General features: G+C 37.2%; 1 protein-coding gene across 13 annotated transcripts in view; it reads right to left on the bottom strand.

Moving 5' to 3' along the window:
- Nucleotides 1-17,914, bottom strand: part of ppfia4 (PTPRF interacting protein alpha 4) — a 94,248-nt gene that overhangs the window by 21,545 nt on the left and 54,789 nt on the right. For 9 of the 13 annotated variants that reach the window (XM_079597395.1, XM_079597400.1, XM_079597394.1 and 6 more), the window contains 8 exons: nt 14,888-14,989; nt 13,373-13,537; nt 12,075-12,149; nt 8,544-8,627; nt 4,636-4,857; nt 3,446-3,592; nt 1,925-2,059; nt 104-187 (listed from right to left, as the gene is read on the bottom strand). In XM_079597395.1, coding sequence (XP_079453521.1) covers nt 104-187; nt 1,925-2,059; nt 3,446-3,592; nt 4,636-4,857; nt 8,544-8,627; nt 12,075-12,149; nt 13,373-13,537; nt 14,888-14,989 — 1,014 coding nt within the window. The remainder of the gene's footprint in view (nt 1-103; nt 188-1,924; nt 2,060-3,445; nt 3,593-4,635; nt 4,858-8,543; nt 8,628-12,074; nt 12,150-13,372; nt 13,538-14,887; nt 14,990-17,914) is intronic. The other 4 variants (XM_079597398.1, XM_079597402.1, XM_079597397.1 and 1 more) reach the window with 1 other exon arrangement.

Raw genomic sequence — 17,914 nt, 5'->3', positions numbered from 1 at the left:
CTTCAAGCAATCTCATCATTTCTCTATGAAACATTCACTCTTTCAATGACACGCTCTACATCCCATTCCCTTTTGGTGTCCTGACCCCCAACCCAGTCCTCACCCTGCCCAGCTCTTGGTTCTTCTCCTCCAGCTGGGCCTCCAGTTGGCGCAAACGCTCTTCGATGTTCCCATGACGCTCCTCCGCCTGTAGGAAACACTGACATTAGTATAAAGAGAGCAGGGCAAAAACCTTCAAATATTCGACACTTCACCGTCCCATATTTAAGAAGAAAGAGGTTTAGAAATTGCTTATATTTTATTGGTTGGATAAATGTACTTGTCATATATTTGAATAAACCATATTTAAATAAAAATTAGTCATGAATGTACAGTTTTTTCAGTGCGTGCTGTTGTACAGTTCAGCTTCCCTGACTAAGGTCTGTAGATCAACGATGGCATGTGCTGTGTATAATAAACGGGATCTAAGGAAGGATGTTGGATATGTATCATTAGGAGCATGAGGTGTCTGACAGGATGCCACTGACTGAGAATGACAAAAAGTTGCCATTTTTAATTAGCTGCATTAGCGAGACAATAAACAAAACCCCACTGCCTCTCTGCCACACTGACAAGACATTTGGCTGCCTTGGAAAAACACTGTCATCCACAATTCCAGCTGATGCTCGGATGGAACGTGACTGCGACCGAGTGAGGGTTATCTGAACTGGCAAGAAAAGGAGATGGAAGCCTGTAAAAGAGAAATATCTGCTCTACCTGTGCATGTTTGATGGCTGATGCAATGCAGTGCTTTATCATGAACAGTGCAGCTGTATTTTTTGGAACTTAACTCAGAAATGAGGAATTGGAACAAGATAAAGAAATACTGCCAGACTCAAAACATGAATGAGCAACACGACTCATTGCATGACTGCTAGGCCACAGGTCTGACCAAAACAAATAGTTTGAATCAGTGATCTTCAAAAGGTTTTGCTTCAGGATCCAGATTTTACATTGGACATCAAGTGGAGATCCACCACAGTAAAGACAAACCAAAATTAAAAGGTGTGTTGTGTTCAGCAGGTTTGGTTCGATTAAAACTCTGGTGCGATTGCTCTGTTATTTTGGTTCATTTGAATAAGTGTGAACGCTGCCATCTGAACCCCAGTGTGTGGCTCGACTGGAATATGAACCAAAAACAGGACATGATATCACAATATGCGGCCCTAAAAAGAACAAAATGCTCAAGAATACAATTTTTTTTCTCATCATGCAGGTGTCAGAAATGCCGACTTCCTTGCAGCCGTTTGTGTGCAACGGAGGAATTCCTGCTGCTGTTTTGACTCTTTTACACAATTTATAAGCTCTTCTTAGCTGAAAAATACTATCATACAATACTACAATGAGCGCATTTAGTCCAGCACAGAGCATTGTTCTGGATGTTCAAAAAGATCCGTCACAAGATATGTCATTAAAGCCAGTTATATTTCTGCATCCTTAGGTTCTTAAAAAATTTGTGTGAACCAGGACTAAATGTAAACATACTAAAATTACTAAAACTAATTTTGAAATAAACTAATTAAAACTAAATAGAAACATTAAAAAAACTAGTCTTCTTAATACGGTAACGGTTTAACTTAACTGCTTAATATGCAATCAGTTGCATTTGCAACCCAAATTTGGGTCTTGACCCATCACAGAACTTGTGTTTCTCTAAATCATGTCTCAGTAGGCTAAAAAGTCTTTTGAAGAGACTATGTTGTTTATCTCTGTGTAATCCTGCTGGGTAATCTAATCTTTTCATGTCAGTTTCCGCCCTTCTTTACCTTATCATTTTGTTTCATCACCATCTCAGAGGGTGTTTTCCTGACAGAAAAGAATCTTATGAACTGACTCTCTCATTGCTTCCTGTTGCTGTTGTCTGGAGGAGTGATTGAGTACTCGCCTTGGTGAGAGCAGCCACTCTCTGGGCCAGTTCAGCCTCCACCTCGGGCAAAGTCTCCGCCTTCCTCATAGTCTGCTGCAGACGCTGTTCTGCCAACTCCAGCAATTCCTGGAGGTGTCGTACCTTCTCCTCACTCTGATAAAAAAAAGACACGCGCACACAAACCGCACGAAAATAAGACAAACAGAGGGTGTACACTCATGAAGACACCATAAACACACCCATTTTAGAGATATTGAGATATTATACACCCAACATATGCATTCACACACACAAAGATATCAAGTCCACACAAGGTTACAAGGTACTCACAACATACACACATGAACGAAAAACATACCATACATATGAAAAGGAAGCACACATACAATACGAAATAAATAAGTGCACATAAAAACAAACCACCAGTGTACACATATACACACAACACACACAAAATATAAAGACATGATAAAAGTATCCAAATCAAAATGTGGATTATACACCACAGTTCAAAACTTTGAGGTAAGATTTTAAAATGTTTCTGAAAGAAGTCTCTTATGCTCACCAAGGCTGCATTTATTTGATCAAAAATACAGTAAAAACAGTAATATCCTTAAAAATTGTTACAATTTAAAATATTTGTTTTCTATTTTCATATATTTTAAAATGATGCTGAAATCATTTTTTACTTACTCCAGTCACATTATTCTTCAGAAATCATTCTAATATGCTGATTTGGTGCTCAAGAAACATTTCTAATTTTATCAATGTTGAAAACAGTTGTGTTGCTTAATATTACCATAACTGATATATATAGAAAATAGAAAAATGATATAAAGATAAACAGAAAGTTCCAAAGAACAGCATTTATTTTAAATAGAAACCTTCTGCAGCTTTATGAATGTTTTTACTTTAGCTTTTGATCCATTTAATGCATCCTTGATTAATAAAAGTATTAAAATCTTACTGACCCCAAACTTTTGAATGGCATTGTACATCAATGCAATGTAATGCAATATTAAACAGGGCTAGTATTCAACATTTTATTGGGTCTGTAATCCCCTGGGCCCAACAAATAACGTTTCTGTATGTCCCCACTGACGATAGCCCTGCCTGGAGTGCAAAATCACAAACTTATGCCGTCTAAACAAGAGCAGATGTCTTGATTTATCTATCTCTTTTGAGATATTTATACCCACTGCATTCAAAACAAACACTCTGTCCAAACTGGCACCAACATCAATGCAGTTGGGAATCCTCTTTCTTTCTCCAGATGATGGATCTGGATATTAAAACAGTCGGGTGGTACCTGCTTCCTCCCAGCATGCCTCTTCTCAGCATGCTGTAGGATTCTAACATGAGTCTGCTGCTTTAGGGCTAATTAAACCCCCTCTGACTAACACACACCCTTCATACGCACACGCACAGATGGAACATGACTCTCATAACATCTCAACTGAATTATGGGACATCAACCAGCACTGACTTGCGGCGTTCATTTGAAATGAACAGCCCAGGTCTGATTCAAGGTTGGCGTACCTGTCGGTAAAGCGAGTCCTTGGTGGCCAATTCGTTCTCTAGCTTGTCATTCAGGTCATGGATTGAGGTGGTTTCTCTCTGGGCGGCCAGATAACGCTTTTCTAATGTTGTGATTCGCTCCTCCATGTCCTCCTTCTGTGCCATCGCCTGTCGAACAGGCACATAGTAAGAGAAAACAAAAACCCTTGGGAAGTTTGAAAACCTTTAATAGACTACTACAACATTTGGGAAAGATTTTTTAAAACCATTAAATGGTGCTTAAAGTCAGCATGAAATAGAAATGTATTTAGTCAGCTTAAACCACGCCCCTTGCTTACAATCAAATCGGCTTCCATTCAATCAACTACCAACAGATAGAACCAAGTCCCCACATTACATTTTTTCGACAATCTGTTTTGCTTGGATGTGTCACAATTTCGGTCGACAGTTCTGATACACGTTGTGACTTTACTATAAATATTTACAATCATTATACAAAGGTATAGTTCACCCAAAAATTTTAATTCTGTCATCATTTACTCACCCTTATTTCATTCCAAACCAATATGACTTTCTTTTTTGGTGGTAAACAGAATCTTCAAGCTACTCTTACGCTAATCTTTAAGTTACTCTTCTATACAATGAAAGTGAACGGTAATAATATCAAGCTCCAAATATGACAAAAACACCATCAAAGTATCATAAAAGTATCTATGATATTCCATGTCATAATTTTATGTGAAGAACAGATGCAAATTTAAGCCATTATTCACAGAAAAGCATCACTTCCGCTGTAGCTTTGAAATCTCATTCAGGTTCCGGTCACATTTGGTTACAAGACACAAGAACCTATATTATTTAGCTTGTTTGTTGCTGATGTTAAACCTGGAGCAACATGTGAATATGGTTTAAATGTATGGAAAAGAACAACATTATATTTTGAAAAATATAATCTGTGTTCCACCAAAAAAAGTGATACTGGTTTGCAAAGTAAATGTTTGTTTTTGGGGAGAGCTGTTCTTTTAAATACCCTAACTTTAGACATTGTCAAGGAATGAGTCACAATTGCATTTTTTGTAACCTGTCTCTCAGCGAAAATAAAGCAGAGCTAAGAAAATGTCTTTGCTGCCTGACACGGTATCTTCCCTGAGACAAGCCCTCGTCGGTCTGTCCCCATTCTGTCCCTTTCCTCTCCCCCCAATCATTCTAACCTCGCGTATGTCCCTCTGGTGTTTAGTGCTCTGCTCTTCGCTCTTCAGTAAGTCTTTGCGGGTGGTCGCCAGTTCCGTCTCAAGCTCGGACATGTGATTGGTCAGGCCGCTGATCCGGTCTCTGTTTTGGGCCAACTCCTTATTGGCCTTATCCAGCAGTTCCTGCAGCTCCAGACACCTGCTGGTGTCGTCGTGCACATCGATGGAGCCATTGGGAAGCCTCTGTCACAAACACAAAGAAATGTTAGAGATACAATGGAGAGCTAGTTGAGAACTTGTTTAGCGGTCCCCTGATTTCAACTCAGGGTCCTAAATAAGCTTCTAAATAAGTTTCAGAGAGGCAAAATATGCTGAGTCAGAGTCTGAAGAACACGGTCAGCAAGTTAAGCAGCTTCATTGCAATTATGGCCTCGGGAGTTCACAGGTTCTCTCGCATGCATCACATTGTGACCGTGCATTTCATCCATCTACTTAAACAGCTGAGCAAATTAAAACCTCCAGATTTGTCATTTTGCCAGCCCTGAAACTCAGGGTTCCCGAGGAACAAAAATACGACCTGGGTGAGATGCATATCTATGCTCCCTAAATGACCTGCTCTCTCAAAACAGAAACGTCCAGTTCGGGACAGAAGAATTCCAATGAGGCATATTTAACGAGGACACTTTTACATGGCTGTCTAAAGTGAGTGGAGTTTGCTTCACTGATATGCTTGGCTCTATATCACTACAGGAAAGCTGAGACAGGGACTTTCAAAGAGACCTGCCTGAAGTGTTTTTGCACATATGTGTTTGTGGATGTCAGTAATGCTGATTGTCAGATGATTTGATGTGCTTCTCGGCCTTAAACTGAATTACATGCTGTTAATTAAATAATTCTTCAGAGAGAGCTCTAGATTCAGAAGCGCAGCAGGCAGTCCGACAGCCAACTAATTGACAGTTTCTTGTCTCTCGCATCTCTACGACATTTAACCCTTATATTTACATCTGCAATAGCTCAATATACTAATTTAATACACTGCCTGCCAGTAAAACCCCTTCTTTTTTCATTTGAATAATTTAATAGGCATACTTTCTGAACAGAACAGGCACTTAACTACAGGCACTTTCGTGTCTTAAGTGTTTGATTTTTTTGAAACAATTCGATTTCTAATGTATTACCTTTAAAAAGAGATTTTATACTATGGCATCAACATACTTGTGCTCCTTTTTAAACAGCTTTATGTATTGATTTCATATACATTGTTTTAACCTTAAACATAAAATATATATGTAAAAAAACAAACAATTTTTTTATAACAATAATGATCCAAACAAAAAGTGAATATATATTAGTATTTCTACCATGACCAACAATTTTATCTATAATAACGTCTTTCTCAGAATAATAAGGAAAAAAAGGACGTTTTTGAAATTATTATATTTATTTGGGACATAAATTGCTACAGTAGCTATGAAATTAGCCCTTTGTGAATACCAGAGTTTTATTTAGAAAAAACAACAACAATGAAAATGTCATTCTTACCACTGATATTTCTATTAAAAAATGCTATTAAAAACAATACATAATTAGAAATGTGGTGGAAATGATTGATTCATGATGTGGCTCTATGTGACAAAAAAACTATGGCTTTATTGGAGAAATTTTGTGGAAACCCTCTCCGTCACTCTACTGGGAGTCCGCTGAGAAACCCACGTCGGCCTCTAACAGTATTTGATGAACCATGAACCCCAGGGACTATCAACCATATTTCTGCTCTCCAGGGAGGCTTCAGCCAGCTCTCCAGAGAGACACAGTCTGGACCACGTCTGCCGTGTCTGGGAATCTACTTCTGTCTGCTTTCATCCTCTCCATCCAGCAATCCTTTCTAATTGCAAATGCAGATTCAAATGTACAATTCACAGAAACGTCCGATTTTCTGCTAAAATTCAAGAAAGATATATTTGGAAAAAGCCTGCAGGCCTCTCATTTTTATTATCTTACCCTGAAGGTGTAATATTACGAAGCGCAACCTTTAAGGTGCGAACTACTCCCAGAGGAAACCCGCCAGAACATGTTTTGCTTTGTTCTATTAAAATAAAATTATATAAATTATATCCATAACATCAGAGTGATTAGAGCACAAAAAATATTTTTTTTAAACGAGGGCTTCCTCAGTCCACATTTTCTTAGTCTCCGACTACTTAAATACCTGACAGTGATGATCTAAAATAAGCACAGAGGAGCCAGACCGTGACACCTGGAGGAGCTCCACTGATAAATGGCAAAAGTAGAGAACTTAAAGAGCTTCAGAGACTGGTGATGAGACAGTGAATCACACACTGTGAGCTATCAAACAGTCAGCATGGAAATATTTCTCCTCATTAGGAGTGGTAACATTTCAGTTACCTTTTCAGAGTCAGAAACCTTTCAGAAAAACGCTGACACAGAACATTGGCTATCAACAAAATTGGAGAAAATTACGTTAAAAACGCATGAAATCAAAATAGAGTCTACGGGCCAGATTCAGAAACAGCTTGCACCAGCTCAAACCCTCTTTTGGTGTTAAAAAAAAACTACTGTCAGTATTTACTAAAGACACGCAGTGAAAAATTAGTGCTGAAAAGGTGTGGACGCAGTTATTGCATATGCATTTGTAGTATTTTCCCTGTCAGACAGCAAAACCTATGGGAGGAGAGTATTTAAATTAATCATGCAAGGTGATTTACTAAGGTTTGCACTAGTAAATTTACTGGCATTTGCACCATTGTTTACCACCAAAAATCAATTCAATAAATTTGCGATGGACAAAATAAAGTCCCGTCGGACCAGTCCTACTTTTTTTTTTGTTCGAGAAGCTGTTTCACCTGGATATACTGTACGTCACAATAATGAAGAAAAGACTATCTCAATTTACATTTCATGCCAACTTCAACTATACAGTTTATCTATATACTATTGCACTCCTAAAAGCTAACAAAAAATGACAGAAATCTGTTTGTGAAGTCTATCAGTGTAGGTTGCAATGAAACTAAAGCTGCATCAGCTCTTCCGTATTGTGATTTAAATGCGTGTGAGGGGGTTATCGAAAAATACATTTCCCGATGTGGACGTTGAACTTAAAAAGGGAGGCAGATTGAATGATTGAAGAAGTCCTGCATATGTCACCAGAGAAAAGTCGGAAAAAATTACGAGGTCAATTTTTTTTCTTACGAAACACATACATGGGTGAATAATTCACAATAAGATCTATAACCTGCATTTATCAAATAGTGTGAATTCTCATTTCATGCCGACTTTAAAGACAGACCTTTATAATGAAACCACAAGCTAACATCTGCTCCCAAACTAATTTTGCGTACTAATGGACAAATCGATACTGCTGCATTGAAAAAAAATCAAAGGGATCAAAGTTGAAGAGCAATTCACAATTCTCCTATTGACCAGACTCCAGTTGGCTGGCTGCTACAAGTGAGTCACACTCAGAGACAGGAGACACTTTAGCAGCCTGTGCTGCAGGTTGAAGGGCAAAAGCACTTGGCGCATAATCAATGCAGTTTGTTTCTCAGTAGCGAAGAAAATGTCATCTGTGAGAGAGGTATTAGAGAAGGAGGGATCCCTTTTGGACCAAGGCCTCAGATATAAACAGTTACAAAGTTTAATTAATGATAAAACCAATGGGGTCATACCCTATCTTTCAAAAGTCTGGGGTACAGCATGTTCACAGCAAGTTCACTAATGTAGCTTTATTTTTTTTAATGTCCGTGATTTGACCCTCTTAAAAAAAAAATCTAAATTCTAAATGATTATTAAAAGAATGCTTGTACTTTAGAATGCTTTAGCACAAGTGACTATTTTAAGCACTGACTAAATATTAAATAAATAAATATTTTAATTTATGCTAATCCAACTTTAAGTAAACACAAACATACCTTCCAAGTAGGTTTCGAGCTGTCCATCCTGTCCACAGCATCCCCGTCTGCTCGTCCATCCTTTCTCTGTCTCAACATGATCACCTAAACAAAAACACAGCAAAAAAAGTCACTCTATCAAAGTGTTAAACAAATAGCATTCATGTTAAATAAATTAAATGTGGCATACCCCATAATTACAGTTCACAAAGCACAGCACAGGCAATGATGCACTTTTCCCCAATTGCACATTATGAAGATGTACATTTTCAGTGATAGTGGGATTTAATAGTGTTCCTTTTAATAGCATTTGAGCGATGTTCCTGTTCCTGTCTTCTTAAGGCAGGCTAGGAGTCTTGCGGGAGATAAGATTATACGAACTACCCATTTTGAGGAATTAACTTATCATTGTGCTTAAAAGCAGCATGTTATTAAGGTATTAATGAAATACTGGTAGGCCATTTGCATTTGAATCCTGCCATATCAGGACCAGTGAATGTGAAATTTGGAGGAAGACAATTAAAATATGTACACATTCATTTGCAAGTATTTGGATGAAGGGATCTGATTTACATATTCGCAAAGCTCTCTTTATTACAGCTCGTTTGTATTAGAGTATTAGAGCAGACTGGCGAGACAAAGTGAGCGATACCGCTTCGTTATAATACCTCAAAACCAACTACTTTCAACACAGTTACAAAATAGACTGAAGAAAAGGCAGAATTACAGACTCTCTTTCTCCAGAATTAGGAAAATAAATTCAGATTTGGGAGAGTGAAATGAAAGAAAGTTTGTGTTCTTAGAGTTTTATGACACAATCTACCACAGTGACCAGTAATGGTGAGTAACTTGGTAATGGTAGCACTGGCAATATCTCGTGATGTAGTTTAGTGGTTTTCAAAGTAGTGTCGATTTTTCATATTAACATGACCAAATGCTTCATCGCTGTTTTAATATCTGAGCTGAGGGACAAATCAAACATGCAGCAATAGTGCAATAAAAGGTAAAACTATCTTGCAGTACAAACCAGCGTGTTTATGATTATGATTCAAAATAACATTAACAGTTTGCAATATCAAGCAGCATAACAAACTGTTTTTGTACAGATACAATAAACCAAAGCAGAAGCCTTAAATGCTCAAATTAAAAATGCTCTTATGTAAAAATAAGGTTGGTAGCTTGACTGTAGTTTAACTACTTTCAAATTATGATTAGCTTGTAGCTTGGGAATTTCAGAGTAGATACCCACACACTAGTGATGACCACTTCCCCTGTTCCCTTTGCAGCATTAGGTCCTGTTTGTCAGCATAAAATCTTCCCGTTGGTCTAAATGCAGCATCATGACACCCAGAGGCCACTTCTCATGCCGCCTCTGCAGTGCGGGCTGCAGCCAAAGACTCCTCTTACTCAGCGGATGATGAAAAAATAGCTTTTTTTGTCAGTGTGTTTACACATGCTGACTGACCTGTACTAGACAGTTATGAATGATGTGAAGATTTATTCAATGGAGAAATGTAAAAACTGGGATATTAAGGCAAAGGACATCTATTTAACATGCATTTACACAAAGGACATTTATTTGACATTTCTTATGTGTTTTTCTAGGGCTGCCCCCTAATAGTCAATTAAACGTTAGTCGGTTAGTCTCAGAAAAAAAGATTTTAAAAAACTTGTGGCGCAGTCACACACTCCATGAGGGACAGATTGTTAACGATGGTTCTTTGTGGTAATTAAAGTATGTTTGGCAGGAGATCCAAACGTTCGCCTATCATCCATTGACCTCAAAAATGGCTTATCATTTGAAACATGCAAGTAGCAACTTTACATGGCTGCTCACTCTAACGTTAACCTAGATAAATATGAGCTATTATTAGGAACATACAGTATCCAAGTGTTTGTGTGGAGTGTGGAAGTATTTGCACGCTTACTGCATGACATGGAGGTGCCGGCGCAATCACAGAAACAACTTAAAATACTCCGTAAAAAAACAAGAAAACTTTGTGCCTTTGTAAAATAAAGAAAACAAACAGGATGCGCTTTCTGCCGTCTTGGTCTCCTGAACTGAAGTGCGTCACAAAAATGAACTGAAACTAAGTAGCATATAGGCTACTTGCCTCACAGACATGAGAAATATATCTATAGAAAGCTTGAAATGTCTACTTTTAAATGAACCAGTTCAAATCGAAAAGGAATACTCTCTGCTTATGTAATTCGTATGAAAGGTGCATTTCTCTCTAAAGATGCGGTGATGTCGAGTCATCATCATCAGCCTCATCTTTGCAGCTGACACGGACACAGAAAACTCTAGTTTATTTATAAATAATTAAAATGTCTCCTTGCTATTTTTTCAGACACATTCATAATCGTTATCATTTACTTTGCCAGTGCGGCAAGCTTTATGCGTGAGCTTGAGTACGAAATAAGTTATATTATGCCTATATATATATATATATATATATATATTAAACTCTCATTATGGTTTAGCATTCTCCTCAGTATATATTTAAGTAATTCAATTCATATAAAACATGTGATTAGTCAACTAATGGGTTAAATGAACAACTGCTAGTTGACTAGAAAAATCTTTAGTCAGGGGTAGCCCTATACTATTTTTCACTATAGAGTCAGTATAAATCCATTCTACTTAAAGGTGAACTATGCAGGTTTTTTTGCTAACGAGTTTTCCGACAGTGTTGTCAAATATCTATTCCATGGTGTAGGGGGAGCTCTATAGAGAAACCTGCGAGCAAAAAGCGAGAATACAGCGAAGAAATTCCCGAAGCTGCATAGCCCTGCTTTAAGCTTTTTAAATTAAACAATAACAAGATAGTTCACGCAAAATGTTCCAAACCCACAAGCCTTTAGTTAATTGAACACAAATTAAGATATTTATAATATTCTCTTCATTTTTGTCCATCCACTAAAAACAGTAATCAACATTTTTGATGACAGAATTAAAATTTTCGTTGAATTTATGATTGTGACACTGGAAAGTGTTGTTGATGGTCGCATAGTTTGCACAAAGTCTCTAAAGCAGTTGCAGTGAATTGCTGAAGGCAAGTAGTTACTGAAATATTCAAATGTAAGTTACAAATAATGAGTATAATTGGTTTGTAAAAAAGTATATTTTGTTTTATTAGCAAATTCCCAAATCATCAATTAATGAACAACATGCATTAAAAAATATATATAAAAAAGTGTGATGTTACAAAGAAACCAATTAGGCCCCATGGATTATGGTAAACAAAAACCACATTCAATTATTCGTATAAGCTACAAAAACAGAATGCATTGAAAATGAAGTGCAGTAAGTAATTGTGTTGTCAATGCTTTTTCTTCTCAGTGTAAATCTATGCAATGTCAAGTGCATTCACTATGCTTGAACTCTCAGTGGCATGTGAGTGATGGAAACAGACAGAGTGCATTTCCTGCACGGGTTGACAACAGGGGGCAGGTGCTCATTGGACAGAAGTTAATGAGATGAGATCAGCAAATCTATACAAGTGTTCATGCATATACCTAAACACACACACATGCACAAAACAACCGTACCTCCTGACTGGCGGCTGCCAGCTGTCCTTCTAATGTAGTTACCCTTTCAAGAGCCACCCGTAACCTTTCACGCACCTGTGCAAATGAAAAACAAAAGAGACTTTAATTGCCAAATGTACACGTGCCAACATCTACTGTATTCCACTTGAACTACCACTAATATTACATGCTCATACTGACTTAATTGAAAAGAATTTAGGAGGACCTTTTATGCCCTTTTACAAAGTCTTGATTTTGTTTTCGGGGTCTACTAGAATAGGTTTTTATGCTTGAAATCTTAAAAAATATTTTTTTCCCCCACATATTTTATATTGTTGCTACACCTCTCTTCCCAGACTATCAGTAACGCTCTGTTTAGACCCTGTCTCTAAGGCCTCGTTCAGACTGTCAGTCCAAATCCGATTTTTATGCAAATCCGATTGGAATCCGATCAGATTTAGATAGTGTGAACGGTTACAAATCACATGAAATCCGATATTTACAAATCCGTTTCAAGCTACATTAATATGTGGTTTGAAATCCTATTTAAATCACATTTCTGGATATCGGTCTCAGTCTGAACAATCTGATCGGATTTTGCATGGTTTATGTGATTTTCTCACGGCACATAAAACGTAAACGTCAGTCAACCAACGTCATTGCCATAGAAATATTAAGGAAAACGGTTTCTAAACAGTTGTGATACACAGTGTGGACATCAATAATTTTAGATCAGATTCCAATCGGATACACAAATAATCGGATTTGGACTGACACAGTCTGAACGAGGCCTATGAACCCCCTCCTTCCGAAAAACACAATGTGCTCTTGATTGGTCGGCTGAATCAGTGTGTTGTGATTGGTCAAACACTTCGAGCGTGTTTCAGAAATGTCACACTCTAACTATAACCATGAGTTTCAGAACACTACTAATCAGCGTTGTCACGATACTGGACTTTCTAACTTTGATGCGATACCTTGAAAAATATTGATATTCAATGCCATTTTTAATACCACATGGAAAACTGCCATATAGATATTTTTTATTAATGCATTTCAACCATGCCTTGGCCCCTTTATTTGGCATATGCTTTCGGACGGAATTATTTAAATGAGGGATAGTCTTAAGAAAACGTAAAAGGCCTTTCAGGGAGTTCAGAAAAAAATGCTTACTGATATAGAAAATAACTTCTTTTTGAGTGGACATTGTGCTTTGTAACACACAGACCTTTTTTAAATGCTCAAAAAAAGCAATATTACACACTAAAGAAAGTTGAAAATTTAATGCTATAAGACAATATGAATTTAAAAAGTCTCACTTTTTCATCCAAGGCCTTATGATGCTCGAAGAGGGATTTCAAAGCCTTGAGCACCTCCACCTCACTGGACACCCCGGACGGAGGAGGAGCCTGCCTCTTCACCACAGTCATCCTCAGCGAACGCTCGTGACGAGACACCAGACACTCCAAGTGCTCCAAAAGAAGCTATACAACAACATAAAGATGCAGAAACACATGCTAGCACATCCATCGACAAGTCCTGTATCACATAACTTCAGCTGAGCTTGTTCTTTACATGGTTACACTTACAGGAAAATAATTTCTCTTCACACACTGCTACTCATTAGCTTTGTATAGTAATATGTAACAGCACAATACATTATTAAAATTACACAAGAGTGAAAATAAAGTGATTTTTGGGTGCTTTGCATTGGAAAAGCATGTCGTAAGCGAATTTAGCTGGCACTGTGACATTAATGGTCTGAGTTCATCTGGGGTGCTTATACCATACAAGTCAAAAACCTTGCAAACTGCCCTGAAGCGAATCAAGTGTTGCCTAGAGGCTGACAGAGTCTACAAGCAAATTGGCATCTTTTACATTGTTCATGACAATGTACAGTAGCAGCATGAATCTGGCAATGGAGATATGCACACTTCCACTTGTCACCCGCATCATCTCAGCTGTATGAACATCCAGCAGCATCTAGCAGCATTGGTCTTGCTAGAAACATAAAGACCGCTGATTCTGCACGATGTATGGCAAGTCATTTAATTAAGCTAAGCATTTACATAAACATGAAACATTTACATGATTACATTTTAGGACAACTAGTTGACAATTAAAAATTAGTTATCTCACCATTCAACAGTTTAAGCTCAGTATGATTTTGGTAAAAAAAAAAAATTTTTAAAGTCTCGATACTCACCAGGGCTGCATTTATTTGTTCAAAATAGGGTAAACACAGATATATTCTGAAATATTATTAGAATTTTAAATATATCCATTTAAAAATATTTTACAATTTAATTTGTTCCTGTAATGGCAAAGATGAATTTTCAGCATCATTATTCATTATTCAGAAATCATTATTTCAGTCATAAGTGTCACATGATTCAACAGAAATCCTTCTAATATGCTGATTTGGTGCTCAAGAAACATTTCTTATTATTATCAGTGTTTAAAACTGTTATGCTGCTTCATTTTTTTTGTGGAAATCATAATAAAAAAAATTCAGGATTATTTGAAGAACAAAGTTTTAAAAACAGCATTTATTTGAAATATACATCTTTTGTAAAAAAAATTATGTCTTTACTGCCACTTTTGATTAATTGAATGCATCCTTGTTAAATAAAAGTATTAATTTCTTTAAATTCTTATGCGGTATATATATATATAATTATTATTATTATTTTATTTTTTTCATAAATCTTACTGCCAGAAAACTTTATCTAAAATAAACAAAAGCTAAAATAAAATACTGGGACAAAACACGGGCCTGTACTGTCCCGAATGTATTGGGATGTCTGGTCACCTTAACGCACATGTACACTTACCCTGGTATTATTCCTCTCTGCTTTAAGCTCTGATATCTCCTCCTCTTTTTCTAGAAGCTGCTCTCGACACAAATTCAGCTCCTTAGTCAGGGTAGCAAATTCCTGTCAGGAGAGAGAGAAAGGAGGGAAATTTATTATTTCACTCAATATAAATAATTCACACCAATATGCTACCATTACACCAAACTAATAGACAACGCTGTAGTTTAACATTTCTTTTTTTCCCCCTTTCTCAGAACTATTCTTCCAGGGCTATACAGATCAGCTCAGGGAATGATATTAACCAATTGTCACAAATAGTACAAATAGTCACATTTCATACTGTATGTTATTTACTGATCTATCTTTACAGTCTCCTCATGAGGCTACAGTATGAGAATGAATGGTCATAGCCCATGGAGCTCCAGAGTTAGTGAAGCTTCAAGTCCTGTTCCCACAATAATTGGCCTTTTATTGACCAGGGCCACACATTTTAAACACAGGACCACAAAGATGGACATCACTTATTTTGTGTGGTGTGAGTTGGACATTCAGCCAGCACAAATGCCAAAACACCAGTCACATTTTAAGGAACAAGAAAATATCAGTTTGTTACTTTTAGAGATGTTTAAGTTTAAAATATATATATATATATATATATATATATATATATATATATATATATATATATATATATATATATATATATATTTTATCTTTTTATTTTATCATCTTTATTTCCATGTATTGTATTAATATTAATCAAAGTTGGTGATGTACCAAAAATATCCTTGTAAAAAAGTGAACTTGTGATTATTTTTGCAACAAACAAACAAATGCAATGCTCACTTGCAAGATGACCATTATAATTATAAAGGGTTTAGTTTGTGCAACAATAGCTTTAAGACCTCTACAATATACAGTATGTAAATGACCGCTGCTCTCTTCTTACTGGCATAACTGGATCTGCTGTCTGTTTATCATTAAGGGTTGTGAGTACTAAATAGGTACTGATGTGTAAATGTGGGCTCTCAAATGTAAATTAACTCATGGTCATGACATCATAACCATTTCTGCATAGTGCAGTCAAATTTACCATTGCAATGCAAAATTCCATGGATGAAATATAGTCACTTCAATTGGAATCTGCGTGATTGAATATTTTTGCGTGAGGGCAAAAAATGTCCCCACAGTGATTGGAATAGGTTCAAGATTTCCACACCAAATTATTCAAAGGGCAAGAGAAATATTGTTTTTCATGATTAGTTAATATACCAGAACGTCCATTAAACAAAAACCATGTATCTCAAGGATGAGATGGATCTATAACAGGACATCAGCCACATTATGCATTACATTCCACTAACATTTACACTGTGCATTTCTCATGAAGGCAACGACATTCTGATTTGGGCTCTGCCTCTCAGTCCCGCTGGCATCAGAGCTGCAGTCTTGCATGGCTCAATTGCTCTGTTCTGCGAAGTGCCCTGGCCGGGCCTCTGGCACTAGGCCCAGTTAACCCAGCTGTTACTCGTGGTCTTTTGGGAAACTTTCAGGGCACTGTTGAAGTATGTCAATACCCCCTCCTGTTTCGGCATGCATGCATTCATACGCTCTTTAATTCAAGTGCACAAAATACTAGGGGGCTGAAAAAACGGTCACATGGATTTTCCACAGATGGTGAAATGGACAGGAGAAACTGTCATCCTTGCTGAGCGGCAACAGGGGTATATGAAATTATTTCGCTATGGCGGAGCAATAACAATCCTAGCGTGTGTGCGGAAGGGTTTGGAGCTTAGTTATAATGTCTTAAAATAATGTAATATCAAAACAAATCACAAAATTGCACCACACCGGATCATGTGATCAAAAAAGCTTTCTTAAAGGATAGTTTGGCCAAAAATGAAAATTCTGACAATGTTTACAAACCTCTATGTCTTTCTTTCTTCTGTGGAACATGAAAGAAGATATTTTTGAAGAATGTTTTTTTGCACATTCACTAAAAGTCAATGGTGGTGTTCATTTGGGCATTGACTTTCAATATGTGGGCAAAAACGGTTGAAACATTTATTGAAATACCTTCTATGGTGTTCCACAAAATAAAGAAAGTTATACAGGTTTTGAACGACATGACTTTCATTTTTTGGGTGAACTATCACTTGAATCGACCATCACATGTTCCATATGGAAGTTTCTCTTCTGCGAGCTGTCTTAATGACTGCTAATGTAGAGATGACCACACTGACAATCGCTGCATTCAAATATGCATACTTCCATACAATATAGTAGGTGAAACACAGTATGTGAGCCGAGCACGCAGTATGTCTGATTTCATAGTATTTATAAAACAGTAGACGAAAAGTACCCGGATGACCTACTTCTTCCGGCGAGATTCTGAAGTGTGCATTAAATGGACACTTGACTATCCCATGAGGCCACAGGAGAGGATTTGTGAATGGACAAACTGCAAGTGAAGCGACGCAACTGCCACCGTATGTCACGTGACAAACTGCCGCCGTATGTCACGTGACAATGACAACAGTGAATGTAGTACGTCCGAATTTCATTCATAGTACACACATTCATACAGTACTTTATACAACATACTTTAACAGTCGCAAAGTAAGTTTCAAACATAATGTAGTACCTACAATATAGTAAGCGATTTCGGAAGCAGCAAATGAGTTTAACACACTGTATTCAGGCTATTGGGTCAGCTATGATTGCCATGCTTAATGAATACTTTCGAGGCCACACATTGTGTTAGTGCGCTGTTTTTCTGCTTTTTGAATAATGCTTCCTGACTGAAATATAGGGGTAGAAAGGACTGGGAGGGGGAAGAGAAAAAGGAAAATGGGTCAGTGCGTTCATTTGATTTTTTTCACAGGAGTGAAGGAATAGGCAGGACGCACGTTCAAATCCACAAACAGATGTTAGATCTTCCCGCCTCTTCCAATCACTGCAACAGCCTCTGAAAAAATTTAGCATTTCTCTGATGTAGCAGGGCATGGGTGGAAAAAAACAACAACTAAAAAACACATTGTATCA

The sequence above is a fragment of the Phoxinus phoxinus genome (assembly GCF_949152265.1).
Source record: "Phoxinus phoxinus genome assembly, chromosome: 22".
NCBI lineage: Eukaryota > Metazoa > Chordata > Actinopteri > Cypriniformes > Leuciscidae > Phoxinus > Phoxinus phoxinus.
This window is presented reverse-complemented; position numbering and strand designations above follow the sequence as displayed.